General features: G+C 36.2%; 1 protein-coding gene across 1 annotated transcript in view; it reads left to right on the top strand.

The window, feature by feature from the left end:
* Window positions 1-20,343, top strand: part of LOC120631989 (hemicentin-1-like) — a 57,484-nt gene that overhangs the window by 24,232 nt on the left and 12,909 nt on the right. Inside the window, exons 7-12 of the mRNA XM_039901718.1 lie at window positions 2,732-2,862; window positions 3,380-3,539; window positions 11,848-12,004; window positions 13,202-13,341; window positions 18,490-18,626; window positions 19,467-19,632. Coding sequence (XP_039757652.1) covers window positions 2,732-2,862; window positions 3,380-3,539; window positions 11,848-12,004; window positions 13,202-13,341; window positions 18,490-18,626; window positions 19,467-19,632 — 891 coding nt within the window. The remainder of the gene's footprint in view (window positions 1-2,731; window positions 2,863-3,379; window positions 3,540-11,847; window positions 12,005-13,201; window positions 13,342-18,489; window positions 18,627-19,466; window positions 19,633-20,343) is intronic.

Below are 20,343 nucleotides of genomic sequence, written 5' to 3'. Positions count from 1 at the left end.
ACAAGTTGCACGCCTCGATGGAGTCTGGTCTTCCTAATAGGTTGTGACACACGCAAACGTGAAACTTGTTTCGCTTTAAATAGGCAATTAACTGGTTCCTAACTACAAAGTTACTAACATGTATATGAGTTTTTAGTTCAAACTCAAATCTGCATTGCTCTTATGTCTTTTATTCTTTAACTAGCTGTTGCCCGCGACTTCGTTTGCGCTTGATTGTTTAATGTGGCATTAAATTTAGTTGTAGATCTAAAAAAAATTAAATTATGTAGTATCGCTAAGCCTTTAATGAGGAGTTTGCTGCTGTCCGCTGAGTAGTTCTGTCCTCTATCTGCAACCACAGTTTGGGCAAAATTAAACACATATTATAACCTCTATAGTACAAAAATAATTATTTAAATCGGTTATAATTTGTCGGAGTTATGGTGTAAAATCGCCTCATCCCCTCTCCCAAAGGAACCGAGCTTAATGTCGGGATAAAAGTATGCTATATTATTTCTAACACTTCCATGAATATGTGTACAAAGTTTCATAAGGATCGGTTAAGTAGTTATTGCGTGATAGCGTAACAAACAAACTTACATTGACATAATATTAGTACGGATAGGGATAGGGATTGTTAAGCAATGTTTTATTTTCACCGCGGAAAATAGAACATTGCTGTCGTGGATTTTACTGGTGAATCGGTACTTTAGTGGATTTTATTCTAACTTAAAAAATAAGCTTCGTAGGCTAAACGTAGTCTGCTCTAACAAAAAGCCTTCCACGAACTAAGCATTCCAAGCTGAATTATTATAGTAACACTATCTTGGTAGAGCTCCCAAGTATTTTCATCGTTTATAATTGGATTTTGAATTGATACTATCTTTAAAGAGGTACATGAAAATGACTATTATAATGGGTATTTTAATATATCTTTTACAATAGACATGCGGATTCATAAATTAAAACTTATGCCTACTTGAACTCCGGTTTATCTTTAATTAAATAGCACATATATTTGTATAATGTATATTTTATAAATATTAAAGCCGTGGTTGCATGAGGCTTGCTCCTCAAATTGATGGATACAGGGCGGTTTTTTATGGGACGTGTTCTTTACATGCCCTGCGAAGTCTTGGTGGTCTAATCATTGGAGGCGCTACTTGCTATATCAATAATAAAAGTTCTATTTTAAGGTAACTTTAAATATAATTATTATTATTCTTTTCGACTACTCAGGAGCGGAAAGTTTTCCAGGCATCTGTGTTTTCTGTGGCTTATAAATTTTGTACTTTGACGACAGTAATTATCTACGACGAACTCTCTAAATGGCTAAACCCTTGCCTCAACGTGATAACTTCTTGCATTTTAAAAGGCATCTCATATAAAATAAAGTTCATTCACATTTATTCACAATCGTATTTTTGGAATTTATATAAAATCATAAATAATCCTTTATGTCACGACCGAATTTTTCTTTCTATTTAGTTGTATCACATTATCAGAACAGGAACATAAAATACATCTCCCTTGAGCGGTAAACATTCACTTAAAAAGGTTGTATTTCGATAAATCCTTCACCCTGTCACGATGGTTTGTAAATAAAAGCTTGCTTTCTTTATAGTGTACTTGATCTCTTTTGCTTCAATGAGAATCAAACAAGCAGTATTGCTTTAGTATTCAAATTTATTTTGAACCTGAAAATTTATTCGATACAGATTTTGTTTCACGATGATAATAAGAACTTACGAGTTTATCATATTTATATCGAGTATAGCCACTATGATAATATTATTCCAATCGCTTGCTTTTTAAACAATCCAATTCAGCGTACGCTTGAAACGAATAATGACTTGAAGAAGACTCTATTACTTCTTATTTACTCTTTAAACCTCGTTTTAGTAAACGTGGCGTGACGTTAGAATTGGCGGCCGATTGGCGCAGTTTGCAGGGACCCTGCTTTCTGAGTCCAAGGCCGTGGGTTCGATTCCCACAACTGGAAAATGTTTGTGTGATGAGCATGAATGTTTTTCAGTGTCTGGGTGTTTATATGTATATTCTAAGTATTTATGTACATTATTCATAAAAATATTCATCAGTCATCTTAGTACCCATAACACAAGCTACGCTTACTTTGGGGCTAGGTGGCGATGTGTGTATTGTCGTTTTATATTTATTTATTTATTTAGAATAGTTAGGCAATGTAACACTTCAACTGACAGGACCCTTCAAATATCAGAAAGTGCCAAAACACTGCGTTATTTTTCTAACGCTACATCACGTTTATTAATGAGATAAGAAATCTGAAGGATTTTTTTAAAAAAGCACCCTTATATAAACGGTGGGTACTCCTAGTGGGAAACATTTCGACTTCCTGGGACTACGGCTGGGATCGCATTAGATCCCTGGCAAAAGATAGAGGATTTTTCGGAGCTATGTGCGTGTTTAATTTAAGCAATTTAATACGGTGAAGGAAAGCATCGTGAGAAAACCGCATGCCTTACAGATCTCTGCTCACTTATGTTATCTAAGGCTTGTGAAGGCCACTACTCAGCACTTGGTAGACTATGGACTATAGACTATGGACTGTGGTCTTCTCATTTTGAAAGGAAAGCTGTGCCCTGGCCGGTTATAGTTTGATAGTGGAACTTTTTTAATATAAAACATCTAGAAATGCTTACGAGTAAACACACAGAACTTCGTACAATTATGTTTTGTTTTCAAATAAACTGCAATAATATTTTTGTTCCAGATGTTCCGATCGTAGATCTTAAAATGGGCTCCAACCTAAATCCTGATGAAATAAAGGAAGGGGACGATGTTTACTTCGAGTGCACGGTCAAGGCGAATCCGAAAACACATAGGCTTGTTTGGTTCCATGACGTAAGCATATTATGTAGTATCTTACATTTTTAAAGCCATACATGTATATCATAGACTTTCTTGGATATCTTCAATAACAAGACCAACTTTTGTTGGTCTTGTTATTGAAGATATCCATATTGAAGATATAGAAAGGACATTCAATTATGCGTCGTGAATGTATTTAAGCTTGTTGTGAAGAGATATCGTGAGCCCCACTCACTCTGAAATTAAACAGTTGCTCATCACATTCCACGCTTCCTTCGACATGCGATTTTGAGTGTAGAAAGTAATATAGAACGTAAACTTCCGTCTAATTTGGTCTGCTTGCTTTAATAATAAAACCTTGGCTGACACACTATCGTGTGTCTTGATTTTGTTAATCAATTCGGAATGTTTTTTTTTAGTTTTGTATACATCAACGTGATGTTTGTTAGATAATATATAGTTCTACGGAACTTGCGACTCTAAAACTAGTATTATTGAGTACATTTTACTTAATGGAACATAGAATAACCTCTGCTATTGTTTTGTCCAGAATACAGAGATCTTCCACAACGAAGCAGCTGGAGTCATACTTAGTGCTCAGAGCCTGGTTCTGCAGAGCGTTACCAGGGCAGCAGCTGGCGACTACACGTGTATGGCTGCGAACAGCGAGGGCAAAGGGACTAGCAACCCTGTGTCTTTATTAGTACGATGTAAGTAATATTCTGATGTTCTTGACAGGTTGGTATTTAATTTATTTTTTAGTTCGTTACGGTTAGTTTACAAGAGAAAAATATAAATTTCGTATTTATTTTCAAAGTTTCAGAATGAGCCGCTTGTATTAATTTCGGTTTAATACTCCAGAAATACAAAAGATAGAAACCAAAAAACAAAATAGTGTAATAAAAGCTAAATAATTTACGTTTAATAAAGTACTAAAATTTATTGCATGGACAAAAAGTTAAGTAATATTTATTTCTTAGCATAAAAGTTATCTATAAATAAAAATGTGATAATGGACTATTATAAATAACTACTAGTTAGATAAAAGACATACAAACTTAATGGAATGTCAAACATCAGTGTAGGTATATTCTTCTAAAATGCAGTTTGATAAACAAGTAGGCAACGCTATATTCGGTCGAAACTCAGGTGGAACTGAGGTGGTAAACTCACAACAATGTCAAGATTCCTGCTTTGCATAATAACTACAGCCGACTGACGCAGTGGGCAGCGAGTCTTTCGAGGTCCTAGGCCGTGGGTTCGATTCCCACAACTGGAAAAATGTTTGTGTGATGAACATGATTGTTTTTCAGTGTCTGGGTGTTTATATGTATATTATTAGTATTTATGTGTATTATATTCATAAAACTATTCATCAGCTATCTGAGTACCCATAACACAAGCTACGCTTACTGTGGGGCTGGATGGCGATGTGTGTATTGTCAAAAAAAAAAACGATTTTAAACAAAGATTTTCGAGGTTATTAAACATTTCTTAAAAATAGTTCAACGGGTACATAACACGATAATGTTATGAGATTAACCAAAATTACGAGCCAGTTGCATGGATGTTGCTTCGAACAGTTCAAGTCTGTCCTGTCGAACATGCAAATCCAAATTCTAATTCTAATTCAAAAATGTTTTATTCATGCAGACCTTATCACAGGCACTGAAGAAGCGTTCATACATTTAACATGTTAACACTAATGTTAGGTCATGGTGTTAACTGCATTCGTTAAGTTGAAACTTAAACTAGGAGGGTTCCAAACGCGCCCTGGTCTAAGAAGAGCCCACAACAAACATAGCCAGGTTTTTGAAGTTATACTTCATTTGGCGCGCTAGGGAAAAGTGGTGAGAGTAATTTTTTACGATGCGCGCGCACACTGTCACAAAAAACCGACACCATGAAGTTAGCTATAGTCAACATTTTAGATTTTCTAAAAAAGGTTTGACAGTTGACTTTCAATAATTCAAACGTTACTTTTTTCTATTGTTAGTGTCGTTTTTTCTACAAACGTAGAATAAGGCAAAAGATAAAATTTTTGGAAAGATTTTTATCTTGTAATGTCAAAGAATTTCTAACGCGTGTACATAAGTACACACACGTTTTTTTTTTTGTTATCACCATCTCACATTCAACTTATTAATTCTTTAAATTAGGAAGGATGTTGAGTATTCGATTATGGATATTTTTATATAGTTTTTTCCTCTGAATCCCATAATATTATCGACGTATGTAACCGTTGAACGATTTTTGCATAATAAACTATCAACAGAGTTTGAGAGATTAACCGATCTGGTTCTAAAACGAATTACACAAAGATCCAAAAGCTATTTATTTACAAAAGCATCTGGTAGCTGCAGTACGGACAGTCAAGTACGGCACTGAATGCATTGGAATAATCTCACAATGGGCCGCCTTTTGTTGGAGGCTCGCCAATAGCGGAATTACACGTCCATGATACTGCACTTTAGCATTATACGTGTATAAATGACACCCGCGCAGTACTTTACAGTTAGTCGGAATCCCATTAATAATATCATTTTCATGTGAAGTCATGGCACGTAGTTTGAAATTCTGCTATCATAAGTCTTGAGAAATATGAATCGACTAGAAAATAGTTTAGCGTTTGTGCGTTTTGATGTCACCCTCGCCGGAAGATGCTCCGATGTCATGACATGCTTAGAGCGTGTATTTAGGAGGAATTATAGCGTGGCGTACGTAAGGCAATATATACTAGATGAAGTCTGTGCTACCTGTGATGATGAATTCAAGACAGTTTGCTCCAATTGCTCCAATCCAATTGAATGTGCTCAAATGCTTAAGCGCCGCGAATACACCCTTATTTGTAATGACTACGTTTTTGCGGCGCTTGCGTTTTAGACTATGGTCTGAAATCACGAAAAATTTTACTAACATTGTGTCCAAAAAATTGGTCATATAGTAACCCAAAAGCTGGCGCTTATTTAGCCCAACAACTAAGTCTAGCAATTCAATAGTTCCAGCGTTTTGGGTTCCATGCCCATAAGTGAATATATTATTTTTTGTAAATCGTCATCAAACGTCCGTTGTTTATTTGTTGTATGGCAGTGAAGTTTGCCAACAGTGATTGTAAGATTTGCCTGACGCAAGCCTGTCGCGAGATACGTAATTACCCTGCGGATCACTACACAGCAAGGGTCTATTCTCAGAATGAAAAGGATTAAGGTTACCACGCTGACCATGTGCGTACTTCAAACGCCGTCGAGAACATTATGGAGAACTCTCAGGTTTCCTTGTTGGTTGTTTAAATTTAAAACGCCCATCACCGTGCGTGCCGTTTTGGAATTGTATTTTTATTTATTTCCTTATTTTCCTTTTCCTTTCGATATTTTTAGTTATGCTAAGCGTTGGTTTGGGAAAGAATAACTACAGCTATATAGAATTCGTTTCCGATGCTTGAAGACGTGCTAAACAGGGTGATAAAATACTAGAAGTTGTAAAAGCTGAGACTGTTGAGTTACCTTTGGTTAGTTATTTCGTTTAAAATAGTAGGATGGATTATATTTTTTGCAAAATTTGGGAGCGGAGTAAGTATTATAAATGCGAAAGGGTGTATGTTTGTTTATTTGTTGTTTGACCCTTGTTTGGCCCACCCGCTTTACTGATTTTCATGTTGACATAAAGATAGCGACCTGAAAAAGCAACTTTTATCTGGGAAAAGCAACTGTGAACAGTTTACGTGTTATTTATGAATTAACATTTGTTAGGCAATGCACTGGATCTATCCTGATCTTGACGAATATTTGCATAGCGATAGCTAGTGGGTTCCCGGCAACTCAGTCTGCGTACTATTTGTGATAAACAAATTTGTCCTATACAAACACAAACTATATATACTATACAAAATTTTATCCTAAGAAGCATCGCTCGCTCGTTGCTCAGCATCTCAGGGTCGGAGCATATCAACAAACATATTTTAATCTTCCTTAAGAGTTGAGCTATGAAATGTAAAAAAAGACTTTTAAAATCTTTCTGGTAGTATCAGAGATAAGAAAAGAAACTTTAGCTTTATCATTTGTATAGTTAGATATATACAATTCGGTTAAATGGCTTATCCTATCCCATCCTACTTATAGTAGGCCGCGGACTAAGCCGCGGACAAAATCTAGTATTTCATCCTTGAAACGCTCAGATGATCGAACTAATTTTGTTAAAACATTATATATTATGAAAATTAAGCTTAATTTGCTATACTCCGCGAACAGCAGGAGCATCTGTATGGTGTTATTTATAATTACTTCAATCCGTATAGTCCACACCAGTTGTTAACAATTATTCATTGTAAAGTCAACATCTCCTGAGGATGCGGTTTCGGAGCGAAACGTGCATAGAGGTTACATTGCCGAGGATCTGTTTGGTGTGGAGTATATGGATTGAAGTAATTATAAATTACACCATACAGATTCTCCTGCTGTTCGCGGAGTATAGCAAATTAAGCTTAATTTTCATAATATATTATGGATTTCCGCAAAGTAACGCCTGCTTCTATCCAATAAAACATTATATTAAAAATAATCCAAAGTTTCTTTAAAATAAACATAGTTATCTTCTAGAAATATCCTAAAGATATCATGAACAGTAGCTTATGTTACTATGTATATACATCTGTATTTTGCTGCGTGAAAAAGGACAAAACATAAAATACACTTCCGAATTTATAATGTTTTATATGAATGTTTTATGCAAACATTTCAACTGCGTCGGGTTGTTTCTGCCCCTGATCCTCCGCAGAGACTATTATATTACCAGCTTTTAGCGTCCCAGCTATATCGGTTGTAAAATTTTACAACGCCCTTTAGGAGAGCGACCTAAAACGATTATTGCGAAATATTATGAACAGGAAGCACCTTGCGCGAATCGATATTACGAATCATACTCGTATTCTGAATCTGGATGGCGGCTATTATATTCACATGAAAATAACTATGAATGAAAATTTTATTTTTACTGCTTCAAAATATGCTCTCCTGGTTGAAGTGGATATCTGGCTTTGTTCGTTGATGAATATATTTCAATAAAGGTCCTAAATAACTGCCTCGTTGGAGTAGTGGTTGAAATGTTGGATTACGGATAAAAAGGTTGTACTAGTAGAGATGATGAGAAAAATGACAGAGCTCATCCGGGAAAGAACTATCGCCATGCTTCTTCTGCCACAAAGCAGCATTGTTACAATGCTATTTTTCGGTCTGGACTACCTGCTTGGTCCGCCAATTATAACTAATCGAATTTCGGAACGAACAAAAAAAAAAATTGTTGGACTTTCTGTTAAGAAACCTACTGTGAGTATTACGGAATTGGGAAACTGTCTTTTGCTATGTTAGACGAGTAGGTTTAGGTTTTTTTTTGTTTCAACGAATTCCATCTTTGCTTTAAAATATATTTACATAGAATAAAGGTAGCTAGAAGCGGTAATAGCCCAGTAGGAGGGAGCTCGAAGGACCGAGTTCGAATCCCAGCACGGACTTCTAACTTTTCAAAGTTAAGTTATTAAAAATATCACTTGTGTCGACGGTGAAGGAAAACATCGTGGGGAAACCTGCATGCCTGAGAGTTCTACATAATATTATCAATGGTAATTGGAGGCCACCAATCTGCAATAGGCCAGCTACGGTCGTAACCCTTTCACATTGTGGAGGAGACTCGTGCCCTGTAGTTTAATGTGTCGATAAAAAATAAGGATAAAATTTAAGGTGTTTATAGACACTTCACCACTGGTCTGTTGACAACAAGGCCACACCACCCTCATAATATAACAAATGTAAATATTATATTATAAGGAAATGTTTGTCTAAGAGATCGCTATAGCGATAAGGCCGCCTATTTTACTTTATACCTTAACGCTCAATTATATTTGTATTTTGTGCATTTTCTGGATATTTGGGTGTACATAAAAGTGTATTCATTCGTTCGAATGCAAGCAGCCTCCTTAAAATTTACTTTTGTAATATGCCACCGACCGGTATTAAATCCTAAATGGAGAGGATCCCCGATGCTTCGACCCTTCAGCCGCCGTACATTCGCTTTTATTACGGGCAAGGCAAATACAAAGTTCAAAATAACAGTTTTATTAGTAATGCCGAACTGTGATTGGATTATATGAATTGTAATTGGATTCTTGTTTTTATTCCATTCAGCTGTTCTTTGATTTGACCTTTTTAATATAAATCTATACCTACTAGTGATTCGCTGCGACTCCGCTGACTTTCTGTTAAAAAATTCTAAACCCTTAAAAATATTTTATTTTTTAATAATTCTTTTTCATCTGGAGTGCCGATTTTGTGATGCACTCTGACGAGTTTGACACACTCGGATTTTAAATTTGCTGAGTTAATGTAGACATTAAAATATATATATACTACGACAATACACACATCGCCATCTAGGCTCAAGTAAGTGTAGCTTATGTTATGGGTACTAAGATGTCTGATATTTTAATGAATAATATACAAAAATACTAAGCAAGAACATTTCGTACCCCTTTTTAAGAAAATTGTACGGACGGAAGAGTATCTACGAAATTTCCCTCACTTATAGTTTATATAGAGAAGGAGTGAAGAATACTATTTTTTTTAATTATGCATAAAAATAACTTCAATCAATAAGAAAAACATTCCACACACTTCTTTGTATTTTACACACACGCATATGTTACCTTTTTCAGTAGTGACATAAGACGAATCAACAATGTATCCTTGGCATAATCTGTGATTATATTTTAATCATAGACAACAGAACCTAAATAATCTTCAAAGTTATAATTCAAATTTATTATGATTGAATTTTGACCTAGGCGACCACTAGTCTCATTAAAAATACCCAAAGCTCTACCTTGGTGTAACTTTAGAATATTATCAACTTCTTCGATATCAATCTCAACTCGATAGTTCACTGTTGTTTCATCGGAAAACTTTTGCCCTTCTATTAAAACTGCGATCTCACCATCTTGTTTTATAACGATTTCTTCTGCAAAGTTGTGAATTTTAACAGAAGAAAAATATGATCTTGTCTATGTAACTTTCGAACTTTTAATGAAATGTAAATTGAGATCGTTATCTATGTTCGATTACAAGTTACCTCTTAATTGTGATTTCAACTTCTTAGAGAAATCACGAAATACAGTATCAACATCGTCATCTTCAGAATTATAGCGTAACTGCATAGCATCCTCTTTAGTAAGACAAAGGTATTTAAACCTATGCTATTTCGTATCAGATTATAACATGGTTTTGACGATTAGTATTACATGGGAGTGATACTATCCAGAGCAGCTCACCGTGCCCTCTGAAGATGGGCCACTGCAATTTCCTGACTTTAGACTGGTACTTCTAGCATCGCTTTGATGCGTAAAAATACGTACGAATTTACATGAACCTGCTATAAATGGCGCCCTAATATATATGTACAAATAATATAAACTCCATCGATAGATTCGTTTTTCTTTTTAGTTTTTCTAATCCTAAGGTTGCCTGGCAGAGATCGCTACTTAAGTATTAGGCTGCCTTTTGTATTCTTATACATTCTTTAAGTGTTTGTTCTTTTTTTTTGTTTTTCTGAATTATGTGACAAATAAAGAGTATAAACAAATAAATAAAAAAATATAAATGAATAGAAATGGGCCTGCGAATAAATATTTTACAACCAACAATGAGTCAAGGCTATTTGTTTGTTGAAAGATCCAATTTATACGCAATCATATTCAAAATAACAGACATGTTGTCAGTCGTGGTTCGACAAATAACAGACATATCGCGTTATAAGAAATCATTCGAAATTTATAAATTTTCAGTTGACTAGCCAGAAATTGAACACAGCATATTTTCTCAACTATTAAAAGATCACAGAGAGACACAAATATGCAATATTCGTATAGGTATAATTATAAGAAACTGGTCTGCCATTTTAGTTTAATATTATTTTCTTCTATAATTATTTAATATTATTTTCTTCTAAAATTGGGTAGGTACCTACATAAGAAAAATATGATCCTGTCTTTATAACCTAGCAACTTTTAATGAAATGTAAATTGAGACCGTGTCAGCTAGTCGGCCGCTTCTATAACTTTGTTTGCGTTTGTCAGTTATTAGATTTACGACCCCACGTAATTGACATTCCTCCGCCATTCGTCAAATAGGTACGAAGGATTTCGTTTCATCATAACTAATACTCCTCGCTGACGAGGAAAGTTTTTCCTTTGTTCTCATTCTAATCTCTACAACCTTTTTGTATATCAGGTAGGTATATGACAACTACTAGAAGAGAGGGTACAGTTCGTACCAATTGAAATTGTTACAATTTTATGTGCGATTAACATTCTGAAAGCTATATGTTGAAGTTTATATAGAGTGCGTTAGAAGTATATAGAGATTCTTCTTCCTCTTTTGTTGGAGGTGTATCTCCAACTTGTGAAGGACCTAGTGAAGGTGGCTAAGAAAATAAGAAAACACACTAATAAACAACCAATCGAAACTTCAACAGATGGCTTTCGAAATGATTAGTAACAATTTTAGTTAGTTCAAACTTTACCTTCTCATCTGTAAAGCATAGGCCTACGTCTACAATTGAACAAAACTTTGCTGAATGGGTGACCGAATTTGGTCTTTATGTTTACCCTTTTCATCGGAAAATACATAATAAAATTCAAAATGTATGAAGACCAAATTGATCTAATCCTTCACTTATCATCGTTCTATGAATGTTAATTGACTGATTGACTGATAATCATATTCTATGCGATTGACTTTTGTTAACCACTTTAGTTTCAACGTGCCTTTGACTTATGATAGACTGCTATGTCTCGTCTAAATGTTTTGCCAAATAAGACCAGCTCTTAGTGGATGACTGGTTCCCATCGAGGTGGATGATCCCACCGGATCCAAGTAAGCTTGGTCAGTAGACATGTGGCTCGAGGTCAACAGTTTACACACAATTGGAAAGTTATAAAACGGAGAATAGTTTTAACTGGCTTTTATTTTGCAGATGCTCCAGTATGCGCGGAGAGAAGAGACAACGAGCTGTTTGGTGCCCTCAAACACGAGACAGTATCGCTGCACTGTTCCGTCGACGCTAATCCCGCTCTGGTCTCCTTTCACTGGACCTTCAATAATTCAGGGGAACAGACGGAAATACCGCCAAGGTGATGTTATGTTTTATGCAAGAGTGGCTTGCGCTTGACTCTTTTTGGTAGAACAAAGTCAACTTTGGAATATTCTTGTCTAAAATTTATACCAATCTCCGAATGTGCGCGAATCTGGTTCACAAATTCTTGTTTACTTAATTCAATTTCGCTTTCGACTGCATTGTCACGTAGTGGTAAGCGATGCTGCAGTCTAAGATGGCAGCGGGCTAACCTGTTAGGGTTTAGGCTTTTACATTACACACATACCCCTAATCAGTTTATACGACATCGCACATAAATCCAAATTAAAAAAAATCATCGCCAAGTCTGTTTGTTTGTGGTGACCGTACCACCGGTTCGGAAGACAGATTCTACCAAGAAGAAGCTGGCAAGAAACTCAGCAGTTACTGTTTTCCAACATCAACTATTTACATTTTAACATTCATTTTTTTTATCTTGTGAGAGATGAAAACGGAGCCGGAGCAACCTTGTAAAAAATTCATCTTCAACAATACTTGAGAAAATTCATCACCGTACTCTGGACTTCCCATTTATAGAAAACGCTATCCAGAAAGGTTGTCTCAGCTGTTTTATTCTAATTTAGATCGTCGATTTATCTTTTATTGTAATTTTAATTTGACTGAATTTATTTTATCGTCTTCATTTGTTCATCTTTACTCGTTGTTGTTAACCCCGGACGCAAAAACGACGTGTGTGTATGTGAGCGTGTGTCTGTGGCATCGTATTTCCCGAACGGATGAACCGATTTTGTTTTTGTATTTTTTGTTTGAAAGCGAGTTAGTCGGGAGTGTTCTGAGCTATATTTAATAAAAATCGGTTCAAGATTACCGCCGTTAGAAAATGGCGGATTACATATTTCTTCACTACTCCCTCATTATGGTTATCAAATGAAAGGGCTGGACTAGTAGTAGTAGTAATACTATACACACTAAAATCAATTTTAAATCCAAGATGGCCGCCACCACAAAGTTCCAAATTACATTTTTTTCTCAACTCCCTCGATATGGGTATCAACTTAAATGCTTGACTAGTAGAATAATGTACATAGTGTACATTTTTGAAAATCGGAGGGTTTTTGAAGGTTTTCATTTATATATTATGATTTATTGGTATTCGGCATGAATCCAAAGCATTGATTATTATAATATAAGAAGTTACTCTAAAACGATATTGAGTTATTTTGTTATTTTGTAGATTGTACAGCAGTCATGGTCACACGTCCACCTTGAACTACACTCCGACGACGGACATGGAGTACGGCACCTTAGCGTGCTACGGCGAGAATGTTGTGGGGCAACAGAAAGTCCCTTGTTTGTTCCAGCTAGTAGCGGCAGGTAAATTAATTCTTTAGTTCGCCCGCTCAAAAAGATATCAACACACTGGCTACTATGGAAACCATGTGATTTTTTTTTAATCCACAACACATTAGAACTGGACTGCAATCTCACCTGCAGTTAAGTGATGATGCAGTCTAAGATTGTTATGGGCTAACCTGTTAGGGTTATTGCAGTTATACGGGTTGTACGCGACATCTTACCGGAACGCTAAATCTGTGTCGCTAGTAACTAAGATAATTTAGCAATTATAAATTCTCTAATGGACAATGCTGGGGATCGAACACGGGACCTCTCAAAGCCACAGTGCTTGCCACTGCGCCAGAGAGGTCGTCAAATAATTACAACAATAGATCAATGGCTATAACAGTCCACTGCTGGACTAAAGGTCTCTTCAAACGGGAAGATTTGCCCATAATCATCACGTAGTCGATCGGTAGTAGCAACGGATTAGAGATCGCAGTAGTCGATCAGTAGTAGCGACGGATTAGCGATCGCAGTAGTCAATCGGTAGTAGCGACGGGTTAGCGATCGCAGTAGTCGATCGAGAGTTGTGTTATGGGTACTAATATGACTGATGAACATTTATGAATAACTATCTGATCCCGCCACTTCGTTCGCGTGGATTAAGGCTTTTTCATTTCTTGAGATAAAAAGTAGCATATGTGCTATTCCAGCCTACAATCTATCTCTGGAACAAATTTCATCCAAATCGGTTCAATCCTTGCGACGTGATTGAGTAACAAGTATCCACACTTTCACATTTATAGTAAGAGTATTAATATAGTAGGACATACATAAATACTTATAATATACAGATAAACGCCCAGACACTGAAAAAAACATTCATTTTCGTCACACAAACATTTTCCAGTTGTGAGAATCTAGCCCAGAGCCTTGGACACAGAAAGCAAGGCCGCTATTCACTGCGCGAATCGGCCGCCATATTATACTCCCTTAGTGGCTTCAACCGCGGAAAGAGGAGAGATTTGGATATTCCGATCTGATCGAATTAAATATTAATAAATTATTTGACGGCCGATTGGCGCAGTGGGCAGCGACCCTGCTCGCTGAGCCGAGGCCGTTGGTTCGATTCCCACAACTGGACAACGTTTGTGTGATGAACATGAATGTTTTTCAGTGTCTGGGTGTTTATCTATATGTTATAAGTATTTATGTATATTATTCATATAATTATTAAGCAGTCATCTTAGTACCCATAACACAAGCTATGCTTACTTTGGGGCTAGATGGCGATGTGTGTATTGACGTAGTATATTTATTTATTTATTATTTATATCATAAACTCGGTGATAGCCTAGTATTAGTTCGATTCCCGGCACGCAGCTCTGAATGGTCGAAATTACGCGCGTTTTTTAAATTGAGGATCTTAAATAGATATCATGTATCATTTATGTAATGGTGAAGGAAGACAGTATAAATTATTTTATTTATATTTTGTAGGATTATGATTTTTTTTTTTAATTAGAAAATTAACAGTGTAATCTATGATTATAGAAGTATAGTCTTTGACAATAAAGCCTAATGTTGGTCGTGTCTCGACCACTGGATGACTATCTTAAAATAGTTATATCAATATATAGCGAATATATAAATGTGTCCCTTAAATCCTTATTAAACAAAAAGCGAAGACTCGTACCTGCTCTATTCGTTCTAAAGTTAATCAATCGTATTTTTTTAAATGGAACGAGGAAAAGCGTGTTCATATTGAACGACTGGGCAAATCTTTCTTTATACGCGGGCTGGTAAGGAGCTTAGCCCAGTACGCTTCCCGGAGGATTACCGGGACTTAGAATTCACCCGGGCACGAGATCTCGCAGGCCTTTCGTTTTACCGGTATGCATGTGAAAAGGATGTATTTTCTTAAAGGAAGACACTGAGGCATAGTGTAAGATTATTTATTTAGTAAGTGCTTACTTCATCATAAACACCCGTTACCGGTAAACTACAGGGCACGGGTCTCCACCCACAATGGAGAAATGGGTCTAAGAAGAAGCACATAACAATCTTAGCCGGATGTATTTTTTTGTTATCAACTCACATTGTCATTTAAAATTATTAGAAGATAAATAAATAATAAATAAATATGCTACGATAATTCACACATCACCATCTAGCCTCAAAGAAAGCGTTGCTTGTGTTATGTGTACTTAGATACTGCTGAATATTTTTATGATTAATATACATAAATACTTATAAAAAGTTGTTTACTTCTTCGGGTACAGTCTGTGGCGACATTACTGAGGACGATAAAAATATTGAAGGTACAAATCCATTGTACCATTTGCTTTTACCATTTTTTTATGAGGACTTTATTGTATAAATACGAAAATAACATTAAAATAAATAAATAAAATAAATATACTACGACAACACACTCATCGCCATCTAGCCCCAAAGTAAGCGTAGCTTGTGTTATGGGTACTAAGGTGACTGATGAATATTTTTATGAATAGGTAATATACATAAAATACTTATAATATACATATAAACACCCAGACAATGAAAAATATTCATCTCACAAGCATTTTCCAGTTGTGGGAATCGAAACCACGGCCTTAGACTCATAAGGCAGTGTTGCTTCCTACTGCGCCAATCGGCCGATCAACCCGGTTAGAGCAATAATTCACACCCAAGCTTTTTTATCGATTACGTAGTCCTTCATATTATATTCTGTGTTTTGTCTCTTTTTATGTTTATTGCTTTGTTATTGTTTAGTCGCGCTGCAAAACAGTACTGCGCTTTTTAATATGCAGCTATACTGAGCTAGCTCCTTTGTCATAAATTTGTATTTTATTCTAAACAAATTAATGATACAAATGTAACATTTAACACAAAATTGCGATAAATAAAGACGATGTTTCTTACTTTCTCCATAATGTTCTCGACATTTGAATGTCGAACGGCGTTCAGAAACATGGTCGTCAATATATAAGAAGGCTCAGAGTCACTCAGCAGTCGATGGAGAGAGCTACTCTCAGATTATATATTCGTGGTTAAATCAGATATAAACCGATTTGTAATGGAACCAGAGTTACTGAAGTAGATTAACGAGTTGAGCCAGCTAAGGTGGCGATGGGTGAAACACATAGCTTGTAAAAACTATGACATTCCAGCTCCTGCCGTTACCAGTAAACGCAGCGTTGGTAAACATCAAACGAGTAACAGGGTGCAGCCGGATGCAAGCTGTATAAGACCTTGAAATATAACACTCGTTAACGCAGCCCCAACTGGTACAAAGGGAAACCGAAAATGACGATCCAGCACCAGTAAACGCAGCTTTGGTAGACCCTCATCTAGGTTGACAGATTACGTCAAACGAGTCGCAGGGAACCGTGACGCATTCAGAACTATAGCGTGAAATTGTTAACCACAAATTACCAATGTACAGACAAGACACTTCACCTGCTTATAAAAAACAACGTCTGCATTTCCTTCTTCCTCTTTAAACTTCTAGCCGTCTTGATTTCAACAATGTAACTTAAGCGCAAAGATTTAACGTTATCTAAGTTTGAACTAATTTAAAGTAGAAAACATTCGCTCCAGTGACTATGACACAAAGACTTACAAAGACTTAAAAAGAAAGAAACTTTGTCAACTCCTTCGACGATGAAATCCCCGACTTTGTTTCCTGTAGCATGAATTTAAGATATCTTTGTCATGATAAAGTAAGTTACCTAAGCTTATTAAAAAAAAAAATATATATATATATATAAATTGAACACTGTACTCATACGTACTATGCTTTCGTACTAACTTTACCTTGTTTATCTAAATTAGGCTTTTGTTGGCATTTGGAAGATATTATGATGATATTAAAAATTCACTTCATTTCATTCAATACAAGAACTCTGAAAACAAAACATCCCTTTTTTTGACATTCGTATAGGTCAATATAATATGTGTCGGAAAATGTAACGGAGAAGAGCAGCAGTATTCTCTGTGCTGCTAAACTAATACCATCTCCTGCGACCACCAACCTGTCTGCCCAGGGTAGTGATAATGGGCAAATCCTCCCAATGGGAGATGCTGATGGAGATGGGAGTCCACTGCTGGATCAAAATCCAGCAGTGGACTGTAACAGCCATGATGATAAAGTTTCTTGACCCTTGTCTCATAAATCCAGATCTTTATAACCAACTGTGTTACATATGTGCCTACAAGTTTCCCTTTGACTGCAATCGCACCTGGTGATGTGATGATGCAGTCAGGTAGAAAGCTAACCTGGTAAGGAGTATGGTAGTCATATCGGTTTCTACGCGACATTGAATCAGAACACAAAATCGCTCAGCGGCACGTCAATGTCTGTAGGGTGCTAACCAGACACGGCCAAACCCACCAGACCAGACGAGACAAAATTCAGAAATAATAAATTCCCAAATTGTTATTGTTGTCCCACATTGTCGTAGTCCCTTCTTGTAACACTGTTGTACAAAGCATGGCACCTATACCGCGTTCATTTTCGTCATTTAACGCTCTCTTGGGCAATTCTTATTGGGATCTATTCAATGACAGGTGGACAGCATTGTTCCATAAATTGTTAACGTACTCTGTGCATATAAAATTATTTTTAGTTTAATATCCGCAGAATACCACTACCGTGAAAAACCTTGCTTTTGAAATTTTTGCTTCATCATCATCTTCATCATATCGACCTATTACCGGCCCACTAGAGGCCACGGGTCTCCTCCGACCATGAGAAGGGGTTAAGGCCACCACGCTGGCCCAGTGCGGATTAGTGAATTCCGCATACCTTCGGGAACATGTAGAACTCTCAGGCATCTAGGTTACCTCACGATGTTTTCCTTCACCGTCAAAGCAAGTGATATTTTTAATTACTTAAAATAGTTAGAGGTGTGTGCTGGGATTCGAACTCGGCCCCCCGAAAGTGAAGTCGAGCTCCTACCCACTGTGCTATTACCGATTCTTTCGTTTTTGCTTAGCAACGTTTATTTTTCTAGTCTTGAGGTAAAAACATTTTGTGCGATACGATGCCTTACTAGTCTACTTTCGAACAATATATTAGTATCATGTCTTTTATAATGTTTTATGTCATCTATAATGCTATCATCATCATCACCTCCTGCTTCCAGAAATAATTTAAATATTTATTCTTTGTTTATGCAGGTCGTCCATTTCACCTCCAAAATTGTACAGTGGCGAACCAAAGTTTGGACTCTTTGTACGTTGAATGCGTCGAGAACTTCGATGGAGGACTTCCGCAGACCTTCCTGATGGAGCTGCTCGAGCTACCTTCACTCACTGTAATTATATTGTTAATATAAATAAATATACTACGACAGTACACACATCGCTATCTGGTCCCAAAATAAGCGTAGCTTGTGTTATGGGTACTATGATATCTGATGAATATTTTTTATGAATAATATACATAAATACTTATAATATATAGATAAACACCCAGACACTGAAAAACATTCGTGTTCATCACACAAATATTGTCCAATGGGAATCGAACCCACGGCCGGACTCAGAAAGCGTGGTCGCTGCCCACTGCGCCAATCGGCCATCAAATATATATAGTTCTCAAGATATTAAAAATAACTAAGGTAGTTTTGTGAACGTGTGTCATGCCCAATAAGAAAAAGCTTGCAATAAAGATATTAGCTAATAAGAAAAAATCAATCATTAAATGTTGCTTTATCTTGGTTAACTAAATATTAACAAATTAGTCTACAGACGTATATTTCCTTTATTTGAGAGATTGTATTATCGGTTTAAAAGTTGCATTGGGATTTAAACCATATCAGCTTCCCACTAAATTTAGTGGGAAAATTTTATGGAATCACTTTAGTATAAAAACCAACTAAAACATTATTTGTTTAACGGAAAATTTAATTGTTTTAACAAACCAATCTAATTTTTATATAAATCAAACATTGCACTATATTTAAGCAGAAAAAACGTGTGTATTATTGGAAAATGCTATTAATATCTGAGCGTTATCGTTAAACAATATATTTATATTTCAAGTACGCTCACTTTGAAACTCTCTGAAAAAAGTCTCTCTGTTTGAAAACTATTATATAAATTCTTATGTCTGCAAAATATTGTGCAAACTGAAACACAATGTCACTTACCAGGTCCGTTACAACGTGTCCACAAACCGGACTCCCCCCTACTTCGAGGTGCGAGGCCTCCCGCCGGGTGTCAGCTACAGGATCGACTTGTACGCCGTCAACGCTAAGGGCCGCAGCGACGTTTCCACTATAGAGACTGTCACTTTGAAAGGACAAGCCAAATTTACTGGTAAGTTTCAATTCATAAAGCTGGAGATTGCAAGATATAATAAATAAATATACTTCTATACACACATCGCCATTTCGCCCCAAAGTAAACGCAACTTGTGTTGTGGGTACTAAATACTTATAATATACAAATAAACACACATCACATTCATAACATTCATGTACATTACACAAACAGTTTCCAGTTGCGGGTATCGGACACAAAGCCTTGGACTCAGAAAGCAGGGCGCTGCCCACTGCTCCAATAGGCCGTCAATTATTGTAGACATATGTAATATGAGTATTAAACACATAAATTAATTTATTGTAAGGCTCTTTGGAACTAAACCGAGTATAATAATAAACAGCGGTATAATAATTAAGTGGCGATAGCCCAGTGGGTGAGACTTCGACTTCAGTTTCCGGGAGCCGAGTTCGAATCCCAGCAGGCACCTCTAACTTTACCAAGCTATGTGAGTTTTAAAATATTATATATCACTTGCTTCAACGGGAAGGAATGCATAGTGAGCAAACAGTACACTTGCATGCCTGAGAGTGTTTATCCCTGGGAGAGGATGAAATCTTGTCCTTTCTCCGAGGAGAAAAAAGTTAACTCTACTTTAGTTTTCAGTTGACGGGTATATTATTAGGTAGGAGCAGAGAAAACTTTGCGTAATAGTATAAAAGTATAAAAGATTTGCATACTGGCAACCACATTGTCATATTTAAATAA

The sequence above is a fragment of the Pararge aegeria genome, chromosome 19 (assembly GCF_905163445.1).
Source record: "Pararge aegeria chromosome 19, ilParAegt1.1, whole genome shotgun sequence".
NCBI classification, from domain to species: domain Eukaryota; kingdom Metazoa; phylum Arthropoda; class Insecta; order Lepidoptera; family Nymphalidae; genus Pararge; species Pararge aegeria.
Note: the sequence above shows the minus strand (reverse complement) of the source record. Positions and strands in the feature narration are given on the sequence as shown.